The sequence below is a fragment of the Apteryx mantelli genome, chromosome 6, assembly GCF_036417845.1.
Source record: "Apteryx mantelli isolate bAptMan1 chromosome 6, bAptMan1.hap1, whole genome shotgun sequence".
Taxonomy (NCBI): domain Eukaryota; kingdom Metazoa; phylum Chordata; class Aves; order Apterygiformes; family Apterygidae; genus Apteryx; species Apteryx mantelli.
In genome coordinates, this window is record NC_089983.1 from 26,922,066 (window position 1) to 26,947,379 (window position 25,314).

General features: G+C 42.4%; 1 protein-coding gene and 1 long non-coding RNA gene across 3 annotated transcripts in view; one reads left to right on the forward strand and one right to left on the reverse strand.

Annotated features, from left to right (window-relative positions):
* LOC106499304 (rap guanine nucleotide exchange factor 4-like) overlaps nucleotides 1-5,222 on the reverse strand; it is a 60,848-nt gene extending 55,626 nt beyond the window's left edge. Inside the window, exon 1 of the mRNA XM_067298523.1 lies at nucleotides 5,119-5,222. Within this exon, the coding sequence (XP_067154624.1) occupies nucleotides 5,119-5,183 (65 nt within the window). The 5' untranslated portion in view covers nucleotides 5,184-5,222. The remainder of the gene's footprint in view (nucleotides 1-5,118) is intronic.
* Nucleotides 5,154-20,376, forward strand: LOC136992348 (uncharacterized). Of its 2 annotated transcripts, none has more exons than XR_010884567.1 (3): nucleotides 5,154-5,166; nucleotides 5,949-6,026; nucleotides 20,214-20,376. It is a non-coding gene; the product is annotated as an uncharacterized lncRNA (long non-coding RNA). The 2 variants fall into 2 exon arrangements; XR_010884566.1 differs by lacking the exon at nucleotides 5,154-5,166 and adding an exon at nucleotides 5,393-5,473.
* Nucleotides 20,377-25,314: the final 4,938 nt, after the last annotated feature.

Consider the following 25,314-nt stretch of genomic DNA (forward strand, 5'->3'; position numbering starts at 1 on the left):
ATCATTACTGTACATGCTGTGTTCCACTATTTCTATTTAAATCAAAATTCCTTTTTTAAAAGAATGAAGTTAGATAATCCATATTCCATGCCATTTCAATTGTCTTTGCTGAGACTCTCTTTACACAAAAGAAGTTTTAAAATTGCCTTCCTCCAGAAAACATATATATATTCATTAACTAAAACATACTAAAACTGTCTTAAATATTTGATAAAAACACATGGTTTCCTACAGTGAATTGACTCATTGAATGGTCCTATACTTACAGAATCCACACCTAGGTTAGAAAATGCTTTAAGATAAAGAAAAAGCCAAATACCTAAAATGCACAGAAATTACATGATAACTGAAATGAGTAAAGCAACAACAGTTCATTCAAAGAAAAGAAATATACTCTAGCAATACAAGCATATAAAATATTCAAAAATACTTTACCTAATACTACTTAGACTCTTACAGTACTTTTCCAACATGGCTTTAAGTGTATTTTTTAAATGGAAAAACAGAAGAACAAAACATGTAAATGCATTTCCTATGGTTACAAAGCAAAAGCATGGCAGAGACAAGAAAAAAATGTACAATCTCTCACATCCTGGGTTCATCCCACATCCCCGTTGTCTTCTGGAAAGTATGCTGCTTAAAAAATCCTTCAGGGCAACTGTAACTGATACTTTCCATGCAACTAACAGGTTCTACTAGCTTACTCCAAGTGAGAAAAAGGGGAAAAAAAAGTTTCATCCTAACAGCTCTAACAAAATTCCTAGAGTAAAAATGGCCTATATATTAATAAGAGATAGATAGATAGATAGATAGATATAAAACAGCAGAGAAACTTCTAAATGAAATACTTCGATGTGTTTCCTAAAAATATCATTCACTCCCCACAACTATTCTTCTCATTAATCATGAACCCCTGAATTTTAGTTCACAATTTAAATGTCACAATCTATTACATTTAAGTACCCTGAGAAATGACAAGCCCACCTATTTTAAAGTACTGGGGCTCATTCTCTGCTTCTTCGCACTCCTCCAGTGTCAGTCTACAGAGTGATGAATCAGGCCTTCAGCCTCATTTTCATTTATTTTTGTATGACTAGGTTACCATCACCTATATTTATGTCTAGAATACTTTCAACATTTATACACATTATTTAAGTTCTGAAAGGTTATGGGGTTTTTTTTTCTTTAAATTAAATCCTGTGTTAGAGAGGGGGATCAGGGAGGCTGACTGACATCATCATTTGTGGTAGGTGACTAGACCGATGTTGCTTGGACTATTAAGGAAAACACACTTAGAGGTGCAGTCCTACTAATACTAAGCTGGTTAGCTGAAAATGGTAGAAATGATGAGTGGAGGCAATTTCTTGCGTGTATACAAAGGGTTCTCTCTGTAACGTAGCCCCAAATGATGTCAACTGTCAAAATCTGGCTAATGATGCTCAGTAAATAACTGTATGTCTGTATAAGTGATATGTGATATCTTTGCTTAAACTGTGCAGTGTGTACCATCATTCATGGTCTAATTTTTTTTTATATTTCCCTAGACTACAAGAGACACAGTGAGCATTCAGAAATAGAATGATTTCACTTTTGAATCCAGTAAGTGCTAAAGGTAATGATACAGCAAAGGATGTACAAACCATCCACTATGGTTTAATCAGACACTGCAAGATTCACTTTCCTCTCCTCCTCTTACACCCTGCAGAAAGCACTCCAAAGAATTTCTTTTAAAAATAAATTATCTATTATCTATATTTTCTAAAAGTGAATATCTCACCTTTGAAAGCAACAAGCGATAATTAATGCGTCGCATTCACCGCTAGCCCCATAACACAATCCAGAAGCAAGCCCTGCCGTACGCGCTCGGGACCTCGGCCAGCCCGCAGGGGCACTGCCCCGGGGAGGCTGTGGGCACTGCAGGGAGGCATGCGGACGCCGCAGGGAGGCTGCAGACGCTGCAGGGAGGTGTGCACTGTCTGCTGCAGTGCCACACCAGGCCCAGGGACCTTCGCCTGCCCGCGCAGTGGAGTACTCGGGGCTGGGATCTCTCCTTTCCTGCCGGGTCAATGAGGCGGCTGAGCAAGACGAAGTGAGGTGAGGGGCGGTGAGGTGAGGTGTCATGTGGTGCTGAGGTGAGATGCAGAGTGGTGAGGTGAGATACGATGCAGTGAGTGCGATGTGGTGAGGTAAGATATGGTGAGGTGCGATGCGGTGAGTACAATGCGGTGAGGTGAGATGCAGTGAGTGCGGTGAGGTGAGATGCGGTGAGGTGCGATGCGGTGAGGTGCGACGCTGTGAGGTGTGACGTGGTGAGGTGCGGTGAGATGCAGTGAGTGCGATGCGGTGAGTGCGATGTGGTGAGGTGTGATGCGGTGAGGTGTGATGTGGTGAGGTGTGATGTGGTGAGGTGCGATGCGGTGAGAGCGATGCAGTGAGGCGCAATGCGGTGAGGTGCAATGCGGTGAGTGTGATGTGGTGAGGTGCAATGTGGTGAGATGCGATGCAGTGAGGTGAGATGCAGTGAGGTGCGGTGAGAGCGATGCAGTGAGGTGCGATGCGGTGAGGTGAGATGCAGTGAGGTGCGGTGAGATGCGGTGAGTGCGATGCGGTGAGTGCAATGCGGTGAGGTGCGATGCGGGAGGTGAGATGCGGTGAGGTGCGGTGAGAGCGATGCAGTGAAGTGCGATGCAGTGAGGTGAAATGCGGGGAGTGCGATGTGGTGAGGTGAGATGCGGTGAGTGGGATGCGGTGAGTGCGATGTGGTGAGGTGAGATGCGGGGAGTGCGATGCTGTGAGTGCGATGCGGTGAGGTGCGATGTGGTGAGGTGCGATGCGGTGAGTGCGATGCGGTGAGTGCGATGCGGTGAGTGCGATGCGGTGAGGTGCGACGCGGTGAGTGCGATGCGGTGAGGTGCGATGCAGTGAGGTGAGATGAGGTGAGTGCGATGCGGTGAGTGCGATGCGGTGAGGTGAGATGCGGTGAGGTGCAATGCGGTGAGGTGCAGTGAGATGCGGCGAGTGCGACGCAGTGAGTGCGATGCAGTGAGGTGAGATGCGGTGAGTGCGATGCGGTGAGTGCGATGCGGTGAGGTGAGATGAGGTGAGTGCGATGCGGTGAGTGCGATGCGGTGAGTGCGACATGGTGAGTGCGACGTGGTGAGTGTGACGTGGTGAGTGCAACGTGGTGAGGTGCGATGCGGTGAGTGCGATGCGGTGAGGTGCGATGCGGTGAGTGCGATGCGGTGAGGTGAGATGAGGTGAGTGCGATGCGGTGAGTGCGATGCGGTGAGTGCGACATGGTGAGTGCGACGTGGTGAGTGTGACGTGGTGAGTGCAACGTGGTGAGGTGCGATGCGGTGAGTGCGATGTGGTGAGGTGCGATGCGGTGAGGTGCGATGCAGTGAGGTGAGATGAGGTGAGTGCGATGCGGTGAGTGCGATGCGGTGAGGTGAGTTGTGGTGAGGTGAGATGAGGTGAGGTGCAGTGAGATGCGGCGAGTGCGACGCGGTGAGTGCAATGCAGTGAGGTGAGATGTGGTGAGGTGAGATGCGGTGAGGTGTGACGCGGTGAGTGCGATGCGGTGAGGTGCGATGTGGTGAGTGCAATGTGGTGAGGTGAGATGCGGTGAGGTGCGATGCAGTGAGGTGCGATGTGGTGAGTGCGATGTGGTGAGGTGAGATGCGGTGAGGTGTGATGCGGTGAGTGCGATGCGGTGAGTGCGATGCGGTGAGATGCGATGCGGTGAGTGCGATGCGGTGAGGTGCGATGTGGTGAGGTGAGATGTGGTGAGTGCGATGCAGTGAGGTGAGATGCGGTGAGTGCAATGTGGTGAGGTGAGATGAGGTGAGGTGCGACGCGGTGAGTGCGATGTGGTGAGGTGAGATGCGGTGAGTGCGATGTGGTGAGGTGAGATGAGGTGAGGTGCGATGCGATGCGGTGAGGTGCGATGCGGTGAGTGCGATGCGGTGAGTGCGATGCAGTGAGGTGAGATGCGGTGAGTGCGATGTGGTTAGGTGAGATGCGGTGAGTGCGATGCGGTGAGTGCGATGTGGTGAGGTGCGATGTGGTGAGGTGAGATGTGGTGAGTGCGATGCAGTGAGGTGAGATGCGGTGAGTGCGATGTGGTGAGGTGAGATGAGGTGAGGTGCGATGTGGTGAGGTGCAATGCGGTGAGGTGCGATGCGGTGAGTGCGATGCAGTGAGGTGAGATGCGGTGAGTGCAATGTGGTTAGGTGAGATGCGGTGAGTGCGATGCGGTGAGTGCGATGTGGTGAGGTGCGATGTGGTGAGGTGAGATGCGGTGAGGTGCAACGCGATGAGTGCGATGCGGTGAGGTGCGACGCGGTGAGGTGCGACGCGGTGAGGTACAATGTGGTGAAGTGCAGTGCAGTGAGGAGAGGTGCGGTGAGGTGTGATGCAGTGAAGTGTGGTGAGGTGAGATGCAGTGAGGTGCGATGCAGTGAGGGCAGGTGCGGTGAGGGCAGGTGCGGTATGGTGCAGTGAGGTACTATGAGGTGAGGTGCGATGGGGAACGGTGAGGGGCAGTGTGGTGAGGTGAGATGCGCTGAGGTCCGGTGAGGTGCGATGATGTAAGGTGCGGGGCAGTGCGGTGAGGTGCCATGAGATGCTGTGTGACGCACTGTAAGGTGCAGCGAGCTGCTGTGAGGGGCCATGAGGGGCTGCGAGGTGCGGTGCTGTATAGCGAGGTATGGGCGGTGGGTGCTGTGAGGTGAGGCGAGGTGCGGTATGGTGCGGGCCGATGCGGGAGGGGGCGGGAGGCCGGCGAGCAGCGGCGCCGCCATGGCGGTGCCCGCGGTCCCCGCCCGGCAGCCCCAGCCCCGCGGGCCGCCGCCGCCTCCTCCCCGCCCTGGAGCTCCCCCTCCTCCACCACGTGCAGTATTTCCCGGGCAGGAGAGCCCGGCGCAGAGCAGCTCTCCCGGTGGCGACCGGCCAGGAGCAATTTCATCCCCCCCCCCGCCCCGCGCTGCCCCCTCCGGGCGTTTTGCCTCCCACCTGCCCGCTCCTTATGTAAGGCAGGATCCGCAGGGCAGCGGGCAGGCAGGTCTCACGCACGCACACACACGCAGCGCGCAGCCGCTCCCGGGAAGATGCCGATACCTTTTATCGAGGCAAGCGATCCACTCGCCGGAGGACGAGGAGTGGGAGGTGTGAGCAGCGACCATGTTGGGCAGGGAGCGGAGCGCGCGGCTGCCGGGCTGGCGGCGGCGGCGGCGGCGGCGGCGGCGGCGGCTCCCCCCGCCCGCCGGCCGCTCGCTCGCTCCGTCCTCCCTGCTCCCGCCCTCCGCCCGCCTCCCTCCCTCCCTCCCTTTCTCTCTCTCTCTCCCCCTCCCTCCCTCCGTCCCTCTCTCTCTCCCTCTCTCCGCGCGCGGCGCGATGGGCTCGCCCGGGCCCCGCCGCCCTCCCCGCCGCAGGCAGCGGGCGCGGAGGGCTGCGCGGCTGCGTGCGCGCGTGGGTGCGTGCCCGGCCGCGCCGTGTGTCCGTCCGTGAGTGCGTGGCTGCGCGGCGGCCTGGCGCCCTCGCCCGCGGCGCTGCGGCGCGGCGAGCCGCGGCCCGGGGGCTGTGGCCCCGTCGCAGGGCGCCTGGGCTGGTGCGGGGCGAGGGCCTGCCCTGGCCCGCCGCCCCCGCCCCGGCTGCCTCGGTGTGCGCGCTGGGCCCTGGCCTCAGCAGAGACGTCCTTGGCCGGGCTGGGGGCAACTGCCAGCCCCTCCACTGTAAGAAGCAACTCGGGGGTATTTTAGCAGCTCTCCAGACTCCTGTGCATCTGCCCCCCCTCCCTGCCAGTAACTAGCCCATGCTAGCGGGATGGAAGGAAGGTGCAGTCCCTACCTGGGGAATTTTGCTGAAGCCTTCCTCCAGTCTGTGATCCATCCCGTCATCCTCCATGAAACCATCCTCCATGAAATCCTGAAGGCTCTGGTTTATTGCAGGTGAGGAATGAGCCGAGCAGTGCGGCCTGTGGATGGGACTTAGCAATTGGAAAGAACTTGACATGCAGCAAGAGAAGGGTGAGTCTGGGGTACCCTGAGATACATCCGTGTGGCACTGTGGTGTTAGCCCAGCCTGCAAAACGCAGCTGCTTTCAGGGTGCTAGTGCATGCAGGATTGGAAAGGTGATGAGCAGAAGAGCAGCAGGTCTCCCTGAGTGCCAGGTTTTGCAAAGCTCAGTGTGAAATATTTTCTACAAAATATTTCAGGATCTATATTATATCTTCTCAAGTAATTTGTCTATAACCATAAGCTTTAGCTTAAAAGTCAACACAACCTGCCTTGAGTAATATGTGAGAAGGGTAGGGAGCTACGCAAAGCTCAGCAGGATGCTTGGAGTTACATGCAGATGACAGTAAAGTAAAACTCAAACTATGTCTTCCTTCGGGCTCCTAACTCCTCTCTGTTTTACAGTGTGGACACAAACAATTAATTCAGATGCTGACAATCTGCTATTGACTTCCCACAATTCTCCATGAGCTATCCTCTTTGCTCTCTGTTCTAATTTCTTTTGCTGCACCAAGTATCACTTTCTTATATACATGTACTACTTCACATTTCACACCTATCTTCAACGACCTCATTTCTGCCACAGCTCCTTCAACACTTCAACAGAAATAAATGTTAACATCAAGGTTCTGATCCATAGGATCAAAAATCTAAGGAAACATATCTAAAATCCCTTGTGCTAAAAGGACATGCCTAAGAAATGAGCAGAGGAGGTAGAGCAGAGCAGAATGGCACAAAAGCCAATTCTTTTATTTTGCCTTAAAAAAAATTAAAGTACATGCCAGAGGAATGGAGGAGGCTGCCAGTCACTGAGATCAAAGCTGCAGCTCTTCCTTTGCTACAGTCCCTGGTGAGAAAAATGAGAAATTCTTGCCTCTAAGCAATCAATCTCCTTGAGGAAAATCAATGCTTTTCGTTCTTCAATATGTGAGTGTTTGGGATCCAACAGCAGAGCAAGAGGTTCAAATGTAAAAAAAATCTAAATTCTCTGATTAATGATTTATAACATGGTATGTACATTACAGGTGAATCAATAAAGCTCACTAATTTTGTACTTCCATTATAAAAGATTAATCACATTATTCTACATAATTACAGTTTTCCTTCCAGAACAATCACACAAGGCAGCCCTTACCGCCCTTCTTCTCCACAACCCACTCCAAGCTGTAGTAGATGTTCTTCTAACTGGCATCAGGCTTGTGAAGCAGCCCAGAAGTCACTCCTAGCAAAAGGCCTTTACCTTTTCTCGCAAACTATTTCACTGACACAAACAGCATTACACATACCAGTAGCAGCAATTCTGTACATAATAACATCTTAGATCAGTCAGCAAAACCATGATACTACAGCTGTTTAGCATTTGCTTGAGCCATCTTCTGCCAAGTCCTTTCACATCTGTATAATGTTCAATGACCCAACCACTAGAGGACAGACTAGGCCTCCATAAACAGCAGTAAGCAGGGATATTTCCTTCGTAAGCAGACGACTAGGAGAAAATAGTCTTAGCTTGAAAAGGCAAGACCCTTAGAATAGTCTTCTGGGATGCAATTTGTGGTAAAACTTGTGTCAATGCTCATGAACCTACCCCTGACCAAGGGGACCCCTACTACCTGCCTGGGACAGACCCCTGCAATTCCCAGTACTTTTGGTCCCAACACAGTGCCTGTAGATGTGAGGGGATATTCCTCAGTTGTCTACATGCAGGCAGACGCTGCTCAGAGATGTACCTTTTTGTGGAGTGACTGCTATGTAACATGTTGTGGATTATGCAAGCTAGACAGGCCTGGATTAGGCAAGGAATAATGACATGAGGAACCCTGGGATATATCCATACTCCCCTCGTAAGTGTCTTATACAGCAGTTAAAGCAGGACAGCCAAAATATACCTATGGCAGTTCGATTATGAGTAGTTGTGTAGATTTCTGCTTAAGACATAAGTAAAACTCCTCAGAGAAACTTACTTATGAAGCAGGGAATAAATCTTTGATGAGTTCAGATATTAGCCTATGTCGATGAAAGTCTCCAAATTGCATAGAAATGTCAGGAGCTCTTGACTACTGATATCAGAACCCAGCTCAGGGCATGTTCTCCTGAGATAAAAGCTACTAAATAAGCAGTATATATCTCATGCAACAGATAACCCAGGTCAAATAGAATGCAGAATATCCTGTGACTCCTGAGAACTCAGTCCATAACAAGCTTATGAAACATGTCATTTAAAAGCAGTGGCCTTATGTTAATGGGGTCAAGTGCCCATTCACCTACTAGTAAGAGCATATGCTAGAAGCAAAATGCTGAAGTGCCCTTCATTGGTATCAGGACCCTATCTCCTCCTGCTGCCTCATAGTGCCTATTCCTTATTACTTTTCTAGCTACACACTCATTTGAAAAAGAGATGACCCAAAGGATGTTTGAGACTCAGTTTTGTTAGTATCCAAAAACACACTCATGCTCAATCTCACCCATATCTACACATGCCTTCTACTACACCTTTTGTGAAGTTTCACCTGAGAAAACATGAAGGATTAGGGATCATTAAAATGACTGGCAGTGAAAATATCTTTCTCAGAAACAGATTCTTCTTTTTCAGCATTTGTGGAACTCCAAAATGATGTTGCGAATTTAATTTCTTTCTCTAGAACAGAAGGCAAATGGGACATCTTACAGTCCGATTTTATGAGACTTCACTGTGCAGCCAAAAAGTTGGGATGGTAACTGCTCCCAAAGCAGACAGCTGCTGGAAAATGGAAATATGCCAGCTGAGGTATCTGTAAGATCAACTGGCATTTTAATTTTCCACAGTTTACAAAGGACATGCAAAAGCCCTTAAGCCAGGGAAAAACAGAAATCAGCCAGCCTCCAAGTTCTTCTGTCCCTGTTAGACTAACAGTTAGAAAGTGTGGGGTCCAGACTGTTGTTTGCATTATGGGGCATAAGCAGATCACATCATATTCCAAACCTCAATTATTTCTTTGCTTTTTCTTCCCAATACAAATACTTATTGCTTTACTTTTTCACTCAAATGTGGCCAAAGAACTCTAGCTCAAAATCTTCTAGAAACCAGGGACCTACTAAAACTGAAAAACTTGATCTGAAAGAGTAAATGATAGTTGCTAGAGCTTGAAGAAATTATTTATTAAATGTATTTATTAAGGTGTGCACAGTAACAGGGCACAAAAGAGGTCTACTGTGGAAACCTCTTTACACCATTAATTATATCATGAACTTTCAAACAACTGTGATAATATTGTTAAAACAAAGAACGGTAAGGCTTGCCATATTTTTATGGCATGCTACTCTATACTATTGAATTTGCCGTTATGATATAGTGAGGAATTAATGGGTGCAGAATCTGTAACCTGTCCATTGGCATCACAATGGTTAGCACACTAAAGCAATTTTATTTTAGAGCAAACTCACTCAAAACCCAAAAAGTTTTGACCATCTGTGTTCAAGAGAGAACCTAGGCACAGCTGGCTCCCAGCCACCAACATAATGCCCTGATTCCTATGTCTGTTGAAGTATTGCTGAGCCTCAGGACCATTCTAATTCAGACTAACTGAACTGAATCTAATTCATAGCACAAGACATTAGCTACAATCCTTTATCCCTAAAGTACAATTGGGAGACAGAGTAAGATAAGGCTGGCTCCACCAGCTTTAAAGAGTTCAAGATTTCCCTTTCTCATGAGGAATCTAGGGTTAGTCACTTAAGCTAATTTTAAGAATGTTTTTTGTTGCTATACTGAAGTCAAGTTAATTAGCATAAGCCCAGAATGAGCACACAGATTCTAGTTCAAACATTAGTTTAAGCTAATGTATCACTCAAAGGTCCTGGAAATAAAAGTAAGTATGAGTATGACAGAACTATGATGCAGATTTAGAATCTAGCAATGCCACTTTCAGCATGGCTAGGGTTGTAGGAACCAGCTGTACAAGTGTACTGCCAGTTGTACAGCTCCCATTGACTTTGAAGGAGTAATCAGGATATAGCAAGATAGAGAAAACAGTATGTGAGTTCTTTAGGGATTTGTAAACTGCAAAGGCAGCAGAAGATTTGATGCTATGTGATGTACAAAACCAAAACTGATGCATATATTAATAACACTGTCCTGTAGAGCCTACAAAAAACATGTTGATTCTCCCTTCCAACACGATTCCTTCAATCCATCATATAATGACATAGCAACAACTTTTTTAGCACAAGTTAGGACCTCCGACTTTCTGGACTATTCCCTATCCTCTCTCTCTCTTTTGCTTTGGTCCTCCCCATTGATTGAGGACCCCTCCAGAGTTTGCTTCACGGCACCTTCTTCAGAAATACTGTGGCACTATAAGCCTTTCCCCCTCAGCAAGTGACCCCAGTCCCACCCATCATTCAGGAAACCCTTCCACCATACTTCTCACAATAGCTCTACCATGATATTCCAGAAAAGGTGTCAGTATTGCCAGCAGCAAAACAGGTATAAGTGAGATAGAGATACATTGGTTAGAAACAGATATACTGGAAAGAAAACATACAGTGTCCTGTATAGTAGGCATAGCATGAATACAGGTGCAAGACAGAGAAGACCCAGTACAGCTGAGCCAATTTTTATGTGAAACAGTAAAGTTCATATTCTGGGCTCTTTAAAATTATTTGTCAGTTTGCTGTTGTCTTCAGCTGGGCCAGAACTGTTTCTTAGGTTCCTGAAGCCTAAAGAGGTAACTGGACTTACAATATATGTGCAATCTTATATATGCCATACCTGCATATGCAGATTTTCTGAATGGTAAAGGATTGCTTATCTGAACATCAGGTATAGTGCTGTATTTTGCATCATTTTACTCATCCTAATTTGATATTGTCCTTCTTAATGAATGTGAAATAAAAGCATTGTTTCTATCATAGTATGGGCCAGCACAGGGAGCACTGTATTAGTTTTATATTCCTTGAAATAATTTCTCTCAAATTCATGGCATTAATTACAATAGATTTGTGATAATGTTTCTCGCTAACAGAAAATGATGCAGCAATCACATTTTGTATTACAACTTGGCACAAGTTTAGCAGCAGGTTGCACTGAAATGCTATGAAATTTTTTCTATTTGATGACCAGTATCAAAGCCTTTCTGTGGAGTGGCATTTTGAACAGATGGTCATTTGATTTGCGCACCTGAAATCTGAGCCCATATCCTGACATGAATTCAAAAAAAAGTCTTGGAGAAACCACACAATATGAAATAAGCTTCAAATTATTAATGTTGACAACATTACGGATAGGCATCTATTTCATATTTTTACTTTAACTACTTTCTTTTTAATAGAAATTTTCTCCACAGGATTTTTCTTAAATTCTTCCAGATTTATGAAACTAGATGAGTAGAGAGAGGTATGAATGGGGCTATTCTGCTTAATCTGCTTCCCCGGTTATGTCAAGGCCTAGATAGCTGGGCTGGGAATTCCTATTCCCATTCCTATTCTCATTCACATTCCTATTTCACAGGAAAAAAAGGCCTATTGAAAAAAAAACAAATTCCAACTTCCTTACAAGAGTATTGTAAAGATTAATTAGCTGATGAAGTATGCTACTTTGAAGATGCTACACTTTATGTAAATATTCCTTTAATTTTTTAGTGTTTAGCTCTGCAGACACATGAACACACTGGGTTTAAATAGAACTTTGTATGCACAGCTCAGGACAACATAAGGAATTTCAAGATGATAAATATCAGGAAAATACTTTGCAGTTGCCAAAGATGCGAGGCAGACTGGGACTCAGGCGCTGGTGCGTCCCTTTTCAACACAACACCCAGGAGGCAGTCGAACTGAAGTGCCACGCTCGAGCGTGCGGCCTGCCGCCATGCTCCTTACTCTGGGTGCGTAGTACAGATACGTCAGTGCTTCTGCAGGTGCCCGGATCAAACTGATCAGCTGGGGCTGAATCACACCTGGCCAACAGGGCCTGGCTTTATGCCCAGTGGTAGGAGTAAGGTGCCTGGAGTCCCAGCCTGGCTCTGCACACACCCACAGGGGCCTGGCAAGTATGGTACTTCAGCGCTGCACTACCTCAAGGCAGCTCTGCTGCTTCTAGGCCTGGCCAGACCCTCGCGTTCACAAGCGCACGCACTGGGAGGCTCCACTGTACCTTACCGATCTGCACTGTCAGCTCCAGTGTCCCACTTTTTCTGGGACATACTTAACTTACCATAGCTGAGGGAATTAATCATTGGATTGTAATTATTCACTCATTCTTGTACCCAAGGTACAAAAGCAAACAACGTTCTTACTTTTTATGTGTGTAATTCTCTGTCCCTATTTCTTTATCCTTCCTTGCCAGCTTTGCTGTATTTCAGTGAGCTAAGTTTTCATCAAAGGCTAAAAAGAAAGGTGTTTTTGCTTAGTTGCAGACCCGGATGGGCACATTTCTAGCTGTTTGGTCCGATTTTTATCTTGACAATTTGGTGTCAGCTCATTCTGCTAGACCCACATGGATATACTTCCTGCAGGAACAGCACCACTTCATAGCCTGCCCCTAAATTTGCTACAGCTGCTATTAGAGCCATTAGGCTATCATGATTTATTTTCATCAAATGGCTAGTTGTCATCATTTTACTGGATAGAGTCCAAGGGAAAGCCTGGGACTCCCTATAAGTGAGGTAGCCCATTAGATGTCCTTGTGGTTACTATCTCCAATGATAGTTCAAGAGAATTTATGTTGATGATCCTCCCGAGGTCCCTTAGTTTCATAATATTGATCTTTCTAGTCGGCATTTAAATAGATTTCATCTTCAACCTTATTTGATCAGTATAAGGAAATGTCATTCATAAAGTCTTCTCCCCATTTCTTCCAGTAATTAGTTCTAGAAATCAAATATATCTATTTATAATTCTTTTCACAAATGTGGTGGTGATGTATAGGTATTTAAAAAACAAAGCCCTTTGATTCAATGTTAGGATTCTTTTTATTTATATTTCTATACTGTTCATGAGATGTGTGGCATAAAATGCCCTTTAACTGCAATCACCCTGTGCTGCTCCATGATGAGTTATAATTCATGAAAACCTCCCAGCAGTAGAGACTTTTATTTATGTGAGCAACCACACAGAAAATCTACTGCACCTCTCCTTGGAGTAAAGATGTTTTCAATGGAAAAAGGGACAAGGTACTAAGATTCTTGGCAAATAAGGTTCATGTCCTATGGCTCACAGGCATTTCAATAGCCTCCCCTCTCTCGCTGTAGTTCTCCCAGTGCCTGTTTTTTTGTTGTTTTTTAGAGAGAGAGGTGAGTGACCTTAACTGTCCCACAGATTCCTCATTTGTAAAACTGACATATGTAAAGAATTATCTTCATCATAAAATAAACACTTCTAACAAGCTTTGTCAATGAGTCCCATATAACTGGGACATTTAATACAAGACCTTACATACAGTAATGACTTGTGATCTGCAGGGCTTAAAAACACAAAAAAGAAACAAGTCTTTTAATTACTTTTGGCAAATTCTATTTTTAGTCAAGAATATAGAAAAGTATACGTCCAACTCCGTGAAGTAGAGTCCTGGAGTAGCCACTCAGACACTCAGATAAAACCTGCAAGTGATTTGAGTGCAAGCAGTAATTTCATAAATTCTTTCAGGGAAAGTCAAAGACATTCAACAGCTCTAAGACTGTCCCAATCAGGTAGTCACTGTCTAAGCTTTTGTGTTTGCATAGGTGTTCTTCACTACTCTGAGAAGGACAGGACTGTAATTAACATTACAGGAGTACTCCAATGAAAACACACAGAGCTTTATATTTATTTATACAGTGCAGTATGGCCTTGTTATAGCTGAAGAACAAATCCGCTTCAAATGACAGAACACGTTTATATAACACTTCATTATGCAGCTTCATGTATATTCAGTGCAACTATTCTGTTCATTACTATACAGTAAACAAGTTCTTTCTGCGAGGTTTGGTTCACATTCAGAGGTAGAGATTTAGTTTTTCTGAAAGCCTGCTGGGGGCACCAACACACACCCTTAAAAACAAATAATGACGTTAGGCAAATAAGACAAATTCAATCATCTATGTGGTAAAAATGACACAGTAAGCCCCAGATTTATATAAAATAATTTCATACTTCAATTTTTATAGGCTTCTTTTCAGTTTTGAAAACTGCTTGCAGGCTTATACATGCAAATAATTCAGAGCAAATGGCTGACGAGTGAGCTGAATACAGCATAGGCAGCCCTACTAACATATTTTGGCTGAGAATTAAAGGTGAACCAATTGGTAAGTGGGAGAAAAATCTGTCATGGTTGTGGGCTGAGTCCTGGCCGGGGCAGCCAGGTGGCATTTGTTGCTTAAAAACTGGCCTGTTGTGTTGCGTGACAGGAACGCCAGCTGTAGCAGCCCTGCAGTCTAGCAGCAATCATGAGGTGTGTAAAAGCAAGAGGAGGAGACCTCGCTGGATTAAAAATATGTCAGTGAAAGGACAGTAACATAAAAGCAAGCAGTAAATACTCATTTTGAAGTATGGGGTTTTCCACATATAAGTCACTGGTTCTACAGGAAGTTACACAGATCTGAGAGCTCAAGGGTATACTATACAGTGTATAGCCAATCTTTACAGAGCTCTTCGGTTATCTTCAGTGCTCTCTGATTTTCCTGAAGGAATAAAGACTCTCCATTTCAGATTCTCCCTTGTCCCCTGAAATTACTAAGATTCATGCCTGACAGCGGCTTTTTAAATTATCCTGAAGTGCCCATTTTTCTAAGTGCTTCTTTCATAGTGGAAAGGAGGACAATGGAGGAAAGATGGGAAGGGCAGACAAACAAAAGCTAAGAGAGAAAGCAAATGAGAGGCTGACACAAAAGAGGGTAAGAGGTGAGCACCAGACTGGAAAGAAAAGAGATTTCTGGATCAGAAGTTCACTGACTCCAAATTTGTACAGGATCTGAATTTCTCAAGGACAAGAGAGAAGAGCTCATTTAGAGAACTCCATGCAGCTAAATAAAAAATGAAATTACCATTGGGGAAGTAACATGAAACAAAGACATCTTATACATTAAACAAAAGCAGAAGTTAGGCTTCCAGGAACAGCCAAGAAATACAGTTAGGAAGCACATCCTCATTGCTGTAATGGCTCATCAACTATATAGTAGTTGGGAGTATACCTGAAAAGTGGCAAAATTTTGCACAATTACTGACAGTCTGTATTATCCTCCCATAGCCCCACTTATCCCTGACAGGGCAGAGATTAATTCCATGTTAACATTTTCTATCATTTTGATTTTTGCGTTCTTGTTCTGTTCTATTGACTTAAAAAGCTGCATTTGAAAGTTGTCCACAACCTCTCAGGGCAACTTGCGCCAGTGTTCAATCACCCTTACAGTCATTTGTTTACTGCACTGGAGAAGCATCCTCATAAAAAAGAGGAATCTGATCATAAGTATCTTAAACATATATAAGTGGACCACGTTAAGGTTGCATGGGTGATTTTAATCCAGTCATTTCCTAGATTTTGAGTGCTTGACTTTGCAACTTTAATACTATTCAGATCCACAAAGCCATTTGCGAACACCAGTAGTGGCCAACCTTCCTTACTGCATATAAATATTTCCTCTAGTCAAGAGCCATAAAATGGTACTGGGTACCTCAGAGGGCCAGGATGGAAGAGGAGCTTTGGGGACAGTTCATTCCGGGATTCCTGGTGATCCTCTTACTTCACAGCAGGATGGGGTTGGGCTAGATCCCAGTACAACCCAGCAATACTGCCCTCAACAGGCCCTCTTGGCTTACTTGCCACCTTCACTGGGTATTCAGAATACCCAACAACCCTCGTGTTGTCATAATCCCTAGGCATGCTCCTGTGGCGCAGCCTCAGTGTAAGTGCTAAAATTGGTCCATTTATGAGCCATGTGCTGATCAAAATACACATTAGTCACCCCTAGACAGTTTTTCCTTAGAAGCACCTGCACGCAGTCTGTCCTCCCTTACCTCCTTAGCAGAGCTCTCAAAAGAGAAGTTCCTAGATGTACCTATGTTTGCTTTCCTTTGTAATTTCAGCCCTCAAAGTATCAACAATTTGTTAGCTAAGCTTCGCCAAAACACAGTTTCTAAACAATGTAATTGAAAGGTTTGCTGGGTTTTGTTATGTTTGTGCCATTTACACAAGGTAATAAATTTGCTGGAGCAAGATCAGTGTGGATAGGGATACAGATACATTTCTTTCTGTTGCAGCACAGTCCCAGGAAAACTAAAAAGCAAACTACTGATTTGCTGCTATTGTTTTTTTCCAAGGTTACTTAGGTTTTCAGCTAAGGTTTTTGAGGGTTGAGGGATGTACACGGTATGAGCATGCATTGCCTCTGACTCCCCCATCACATTTCACTTTGGCAGATGAACTGATTTATTCTAGGCTTTCTCTTCTCTGGAAGAGAGCATCCACAAAAGATGCTTCAGTTAATATTTGCTAGCAGACAAATCAGGGAAATGTACAAATTGTACAACTGTCACTTTTGAAGGCATTTTTGGGTTTGCTCTGAATAAGCCAAGAAATATGATGTCATCTTATTAAAATCTTGTAAAAAATTTAAATATTTGAAACTAAAATAGGGCTGAAGCCTCTGGGAAAGAAGACCATGAGGATAGCATGCCACTGTCCAATTACAGCAATATATGCATTGATTCTAAGTAAAAATATTTAAGCAGATGTTATAAAATTATAAAAGACTTCATTTCCATTGAACAGCAGAAGCACATCTGCTATACTTTAAATACTTTTTATCCAAGCCAAAGGAGTACTATGAAGAGAAAATGCATTTGTATGTGCTTTTCTTCTGAGTTTACCCTATGAGAATATGCAAAGAGTCTTTTCAGTAGGAAAAAAGGCACTGATTGTGATCACTTGACATTTTGTGTTTGCCCTACAGCTGCCATTTGTAAGTAGTATGGAAATCAAGTCTCAGCTCTGGATTTCTGGCCTAATCTTTCAAAATTGCTGAATATCTCTAAAATGATATTGGGCAGGAAGCAAAGGAGGCACAGCAAGGTGCAGAATCAGACCCATATAAAAATGATGCAGCACTTCACTAATTTCCCTCTGATAAATTTTCAGGCATTAGCTTATTGATATTATTCTTTAAAAAGAAAATATTTGATATCACAGTATTATGACCAGTTATAAAGAGATGCACTAACACTGCTTGTTTTGGGGACATGCTTGAGTCCTAGTGATAGTGCTTCAAGCACATATGACTTCCAGAGACTTTGGTAGCAGTGGAGTGGTAGCTCTGGAGTAGTGTTATTAATTACTCATCAGGTGATACATTAACTCTTACGTTTGCACACTCGTGAAGCCAGAAGACCTAATACAGTTATATCTAGCAGAGATACAAAGGGAGAAATGTCCACCTTTGCCATTTACTTTATTAATGCAATAGACTAAGTATTAAAAAAGCACTAGAGCAGGCAGTCAGCCTTCTTTCCCAGAGTTACTTATGTTCACAGAGTTGTGGGATACGTTCCTGGTTGACACAGGTACCCAATCTCTTATTTTGACCGTATGGATTTATCCATAAGGTATTATTTAAAGGTAGGCGCTGGATGGTGCACAGGAAGAAACAAGCCTTGAAAGCTTTTGTTTTATGTGGATCCTTCTGGGAAGCAAGTGTGCAGGGATCTGCACCAAGCTAGCTGCACTGCTTCAGTGTGGTGCCATGAGCCCAAGAAAAAGCTCTCACAAAGGTCCGCAGAAGTTTTGCCATTAAACTGAGTGAGATTGGAGTGGGAGTAGAATATCGATGTTATGCAAGCAGAAGCGACGTAGCAGGGTTCCTGTAGGCCTCAGAGGATCCTGAGGGCTCAGAGACAGATGACAGTGCTCATCAGTGCTCAGTGGGGTTTTGGAGAAAGTGAAATGGAATCTGTAATGCATCACCCAAAGGCGGCTGGGTACAAGATAGACAAACACATTCACATTGTGGGTACAAAAACTGCTGCATTTCGGTATTGTTAGCCAGCACTCCAAGAAGATTAATGTGCTTGATATAAATCGTACAGTTGCATGAAGCTTTTGCACTTGAAACTGCTAAAACATGAAATCAGATTAAGTAACATTATGCTCTAATGTACTCTACATTTTCAATTATTTCAGAAGCACAGTTTATGAAAATGATGCTCATTTTCTGTCAGGAGAATATTTTATGCCACTGCAAACACCTCAATTATAAGACACTGTACAAGAGGGATTTGAAAGTAATGTTTTTGTGCTTCATTTGTCTTCATTTATAGTGCAAGAAGCTTATGAGATTTGTATCTCTTCTCATAATACTTTCCTTCTGTTTTCCTTAAATCTCTACTGTGACTCAGTTCAGACATTTAAACTATCGTCTTTCGTTTTAGGCATTTTTATTGTTTTAATTTTAGTTTTAAGGGAAACTACCTATCTCCTTGAGGTCCACAAAAAAGGATTTGTATGCCATCTTAAAAACAGCTTTTTAAATTTCTCATAAATTAAATCAAAAAGGAACTGAATATGAATTAGTTCAGAAGTGTAACCAGTGACCTTATATCCCTAGTGCTGCTTTGCAGAAACATCATTATTATTTTTCTCAAGGTTTTTGCTGTTTAAAATTCCAATGCAAGAAACAGAACTGTTCTCCTTGTCCCTACCACTGCAAAGTACCTGCCACCTTCTCCAACATATTACCATAAAAACAATTTGCAAAGTGAATTGAATTCACCAATGTGCATGGTCCATACTTTTATTCTTCACTCTATGAATGTAATTAAATTTAGTTTTCCAGACAGTAGACAGAGGAATAAATACTTTTAAATGAATGGCACAGCTATGTATCAAACCAGAAATGAAAAGACCATCTGACTGAGCAATGTGTTGAAAAGCTTACGTTGAGAATTCCAGAAATCCTCTTCAAAACAAAGTATCTGAAAATAACTTTCTTCATTTATGAAACTGAGCTTTTTCAATTTCTGATAAAAATAGCAAATCTTCTTAAACTGGAAAGGTTAGATAAAATTAAAATCAGACTTGAAGATTAGTAGTACTGTTAGCTCACGAGCCACTGAACAATAGCTTGCTGGAGATAACGGAGGCTTTGGCTATCATCACCAGAAATATTATGACTTCATTATTACCAGAAGAAAAACCCAACCTTTCCCCTCGCACACCTCCGAAAACAGGATTAGCAAGTCTTTCAGTATGAGACTGTGCTTTTGCAAATGACATGGAAACAAGAAGAAGAAATCTGGAGAATTATAGATCTGGGGAAGAATTGTCTGGCTTAAACATATGGGGCAATGAAAGCATATTCCTATCTAGATTATTTTAAGCCAAATACAGTTACTTGTCATTCTAGCCATTGTCAAGGAGGATATATTACTCTACAAATCATTTTGAAAAGAAGACAGAATGTGATTAACATTATATGACCAATTCTTAAAGTTTTTACACATTTGTAGTATTACAGTGCTTGAGAAGTCCTTGGATTTCAGTGGAATAGGGAGAGTCAGGTATGCATATGCTGAAGTCTTTATGTGATCAGGGATTTCATTCCTATTCTTTTCGTAATTTCTTTTCAGGTTTTTATTATAATATCACTATAAAGTTGACGGTTTAAAAATAGCAATGAGAGGTCTCTGTCACCATTATCCATTTTACTAGGGCCAGAGCTAAAATATCCTACAGACGGTAAACTTGCTTTTGGTCAATGACTGTAAGCATAGTTGTAGAAATTAAAGTTATTTAATTTCCTAAATAGATCATTTCTCCCCAAAAGACCAGTGAACTTATAGCCAAAAGCACCCATCTTGTAAAGATAGCACTTAATGATTAGCTTTTCACTGGTTGGTAGTCTCACAGAAACCAAAAAGATGCACAAAATTGTCAACTCTCAGATTGAGAAATGACAGAAGAATTTTGAACTGTACTTAAACTGAACAAGCAAAGCGAATTGTTGTTAGTATTCTCTATACAGCATGCTGACATGGAAGCATACCCTTTAATAATTTTCTTTTTAAAACTACTTGAGTATTTAGGATAGTGAAAGAAGCATTGTACTGACGTTTCAGGGAAAGAAATGTCAGTGAGATTTCAGGCTCTCTAACGTGGGGATGAACACGTGGCTTCAGGTACACTTCTGACACTGACTTGTGATGACCTTAATTTGTGCAAGAGTAATTGATGGTATTTTTCAATGGTATTTTTAATGTAGCTCTCATGGTGACTCCCAGTACCAAACAGCAACAGAAGGATCGTACCAGATTTCCCTGCAAACGACTCTACCAGCCGCTGATTAATATGCAATTATCTATAAAGAACCAGTCCAGCTTTATTGGTTTCTGTAGCTGCAGCTTTTGAGCTTTCACTGCAGGGTAAAGTTGTGTGTGAAAAGATAATAAAGTTGAAATACTGAATTTACTGTGGCTTATATTATGAGATGGCAATTTCAAGATATGTGAAATATGATTCATACTCCAAGAAAGTTTGAGAATGTTGTTGTAATTATTTGTCTCAGTCTTAAGTTCACCAACTATATGTATTTAAGTGGTTCTCACTTTTTCTGTTTGCACATAAAAAGTGTAATCATATGAACTTTTCAGCATGAACTATCATTAATTTAAAGCATTATGATTAGTTCCTTTTTATTTTTCAAAATTAAATCTCATAGAATCCTGCCATGTTGAATGCAACTCTCTCAGTTGTGAAATGGTCACTAAGAATTTTTAAAATTCCAAAGATATTTTCATACTCATAACATGAGGTGTGTGGTGTATCATTCAATCCCTCATGATAATACAGCTTTTTTGCTGGTGTGTTGTAAATGAATCCATTTGCTCCATTTACTCATGTTCTGACAACTAAACTGAGCTCTTAAGTTACTTCAGTTGATGATATAACCAAGTCTTTTATTTACCAGTTACTTTAGGATTCCTAACTGAATTTAATCTGACACATCACTTAAACTTCAGATTTTAGGGTTATCTTGATCTCTTAATTCTTGCAAGTAAAATTAAAAATAAATAATTTTTCAATTATTATCATAAATGTTTTACATCTTAAGATCAGCAAGACTGAAATCTTTACCCTTCAGTAGCCTATCTCCAAACATGTCCACAGTAGAAAAATGGAGGCATTCTTACCATTTCAAGCTCAAGTGCAGATGGAATTTGGCTATTCTGAGTAAGGGTCACAAGGTTTCATATTTCCCTCAATTCAAGCCTTGTAACACTTTGTAAGCATTAGTCTCATACTTGTCTTCTGCATGTTGCCTTTATCAGTGTGGCTGGAAGGAAAAGTAGCTCTTTTGGTAAACTGGGAAGCTGAGTAGAGATTTAAAATTGGCATAAATTCAGTGGCAGTCTCCTGAGGCCATTAGTACCGCCTGACTTCTGCCAGCCAGACTAGCAAATTGTTCATGTCTGCTCTTGAACTTTGTTTTGCGTGTGGCGGACAGAGTACTAACAGCTGAAGAGATGGACCAACCAGTGAAAACCTCTCTGAATTAGCTGAATACAACTGGATTGTTCAGCGCAGACCCTGCAGCTTGGCAATGCTATCCTTTGCTCACATTTGCGGAGATATCTTGGGCATGTATTTAACAGTATTTGAGTTTATAAGATTGCATGTGAATGCACGTTCATAGCTGTCAGGAACAGAAGCTAAAATATTTTCAGTGAACTCCACTGCCAACTAAACAGAAACCGTAACTAAGCAACACAAAAACACCACTTTGGTTATTCATGACTTGGAAACACAATTTGTCCAATGTCTGCCTCCCCCCCCCCACCACCTAAAATGTCTAGGTTTGCTTGGCCTGCTTTATTTCACTGATCTGCAATGTGTTATATATCAAAGTTAAAAGAGCCAATATGAAACTGGATAATCCCCAACACAAAAATTAATAGAGCTGTTTGATAAAGCTGAGTCCAGACATTAGCTTTTCATCAGCTTCAAATAGTTTCACATGATTATACGGAGACCAAAATAATGAATAAATTAAAGAAATACTTTTCAGTTATATTTTTTCTTTGTAAAACTGAAAGTAATTGTTTATTTAGAAGGTTAGAAGAACAGCATCACAGGCAACTGCAGTGCTGCAGGTTTATATCTATGCCTGACTCAGTAACCCATCACTTGAACCAGGTCAAAAAAAAAAATTCTTCCCAAAGATATGTTAGTACTAGCAGTGTGAACTCCTTGGGCATCTGCTTTGACTTTCAGGTAGTATGTTAATGCAAAATGTTTGTCCTGCTATTTCTCCTTCCCTACTAATCTTATTCCTTCTCCCCTTTCTCTTGTTTTTTGTGGATGAAGGAAGGTAGCAGACTTACTATTCGACTCAGACATGAGCTTGGAATTCTTATAGAGCATTTAACATTATACATTAAGCAACCTTTTTCTCAAAGGCAGGATGGTTTATGAACTGGTTTATACAACTAAGATGCATAGGAATTTATCAAGAAGTCAGTTTTTTCTATAACTCTCTACTATAAAGAGATCTATTTGATCAATAATACATGTTCCATAAGAATGCCATGCTAATTATGCTATGAGTCCTTCCACATAAAGTTATACATTTCTACAATTTGTACCAGTATTTCAACCTGTGTCTTTAGACAAATAAGCAATGTAGAGTGAAACATACTTTTCAAGTTATTAGTAACCAGTAGCTTTACAAGGGGTATTACAAGTCCACAACTCCACTGAAAAAAATTGAGGCTGCAACTGAAAATGGATTATGGGTCCAAAAATCTAAGCAGAAATAGAGTCACCAACTCTGTGAGTTGCTGCCTTGGGAGTTGTGCAAAGTCCAAGCTAGAAAACTTCGTAATGCTAATGTAATGGAAATTCTGCAGGGTTGTACCTTTTAGGGGGGTTCTGTGATAGCACCATACATCTAAAAAGAGCAAAAGGTCATTAAAACCACAAAAGAAGTCTGTTTTGCTTTTCACTGGTTTCATATCAAATAAGCTCTAATATGGAAAAAGGTCTTTCATTCTTCATACTGAAAATGTGCAATATGCAGCTCCTGCTTAATTATTAAGGGGATGGGTAGACATTTTTCATCTTTTTCAAATGGAAACAGATAAGATTTTCAACTGAAAAAGGTATGCCTGCACATATGACTATATTTCACAATCTTTCAAAAGTATGAAGAGCACTTTGAAAACAAAGACACTGTCTCTTTTCAATATGTGTGAAGAGTACTGTATCTCTTTTTCCAGATTATCACAGGTACAGAATGAGTATTCAGAAAATGTTCAAGTAAATCTTTTATTTCTTCTCATGATTACTTTTGAACACGTTACAGAGTTTTAATTTTCCTACCAATTTTTATCATTTTCAGAGTTCAAAGAAAAAAAATTAAAACATAAATTTTAAAAAATCTATTGTGACCATCTAAATAACTTTGTTTTCAAATTTGGCATAGCATGTAGCATTCTGAGTTTCACTGAAAAGAAAGGAAGTACATTTTTTAATCCCCTTTTAACCAATGCTAGTAACTATTGAATATTTTAAGTAGTTCTTTAAGAAACTGGACAACAGAATGAGACACCTGAGCTAGCCTGGGTCCTGGAAGCAATCTCACGACATTGATGCTGACCTATATGTATCTTGATTAGCTCACTGAGAACCCCAATGGTATCCAGCTATTCCTTTGTCTTTTGGAATAATGCATGTTCTTAGAGCATAACAATTATTGCATGAATGAGCACTGCAAAACAGGCAATTCATAGTTAAGCTTAAATTGAAAAAACACACAAAAGTGCAGCGATGTTGAGATACGAAATGCAGTTCCACATCCAGACGAATTTTAATCTTGATGTATTCTGTAAAGACCAGGATTCAAAACAAAAGAAAATGAAAAGAAAATGTGCCTTCAGCTAATAATTTAACCTTACTTAGGCCCTCCCCTTGTTATTTATTAATCATATTTGTATGAGGTATATACTTGATATCATTATAAGATTTCCCAATTACAGATTTTTTTACATTTGAGAGAGGACACTTCCTTTCTATTCTTTTTATCCATGTCATTGTAACTCTGTATGACAGGTACATAACCTGACTGTTACTAAAGGGTTCAAATCTACCCATATGAGTTAACATCCCCCTAAAATGTTTTTATAGGCAGAGAGAGTTTCAACAAAAGCAGGCAGTAAATAGGCTGCTTCTTGGCTGAGCTTGGAGAGGGACCTGCCAACAAGACAAGGAGCTTTCAGAATTGTAAACGGTGCAAATAAAAGGATTATAAGCCTAGGGTTCTCCTCAAGCTGTCATTCTCTCCCCCTGGCTGCAGTCCAGCTGCTTTTCAGAGACTTGTTTTCAGGCCAGCAAAAGTTCTCTTCTTCCTACCTCAACCAAGAGCCATATCTGGGTAGAAATAATCCCATCAGCCAGAATATTCTTTGTGCCCCTGCAGCCTGTACCTGTGCCATACAATAGGCTTGAGAAAAACAACAGGTGAGAGCCAGCAGCTTTCCTGATACAACCCAGAACTTGGGTACTTGATATCCTGAGCCCATTTAAAAGATAGTAAGGGAAATAAGACATTTTTCAGCTTTTCTTGTCTATCAGACCAATCAAGAGCAAGTTTCAGAAGTTACCATTTCTGTACAAAATCTTTTTAAAGCCAAATGTCTTGTAGGTGTTAAGCACTAAAGAATTTTTTTTTTCATTCTGGAGCTCTTATCTTATCATGTTGAGATGCACTTCCATCCTCTAAATGGTTTCTGAAAGCACATTTACAGCCCGTGGCAGCTATATACAGCAACATTTCCCATGGCCTGAATCCCCATCATCCAGATTTGAGAACTGGTTGGAGCACTTAGTGCTACTTTCTGGCCCACATGTGAAGGGCTTTCTGCTCATGAAAGTTAGAACATTATGGAGAAAAGTCACTGCTTAGGTCTCATCATCAACCTGAAATGAGGATGCAGCTACAGTGCACACCCTGAGATTACATCTGGTACCCCAGTAGTGACACGTGCTTATTACCATACAAATCTGACTGAGTCCAAATCTGAATGGACTTTTGTCCATTCACACAATAGGAGCTTGCCGTAAGACCTATCCTGTGTTCTTGAAGGATCTTTTAAAAATAAACAGAGTTCCTTAGCAAATAAAGCATGGTTTTATTCTCTGCAGAATTTGTTTTAAAAATGCCCTAATAGTGTACATCCATGTTTAAACACATTTATGCTTCCTTGCAAGTATGACAGATGGGAGTCCTCCTTGACTTACAGCTCCAGAGCAAAGCCAACTAGATTTTTAATGGCCCCCCAAAGATATAGAGAACTCCCTTGATCCCA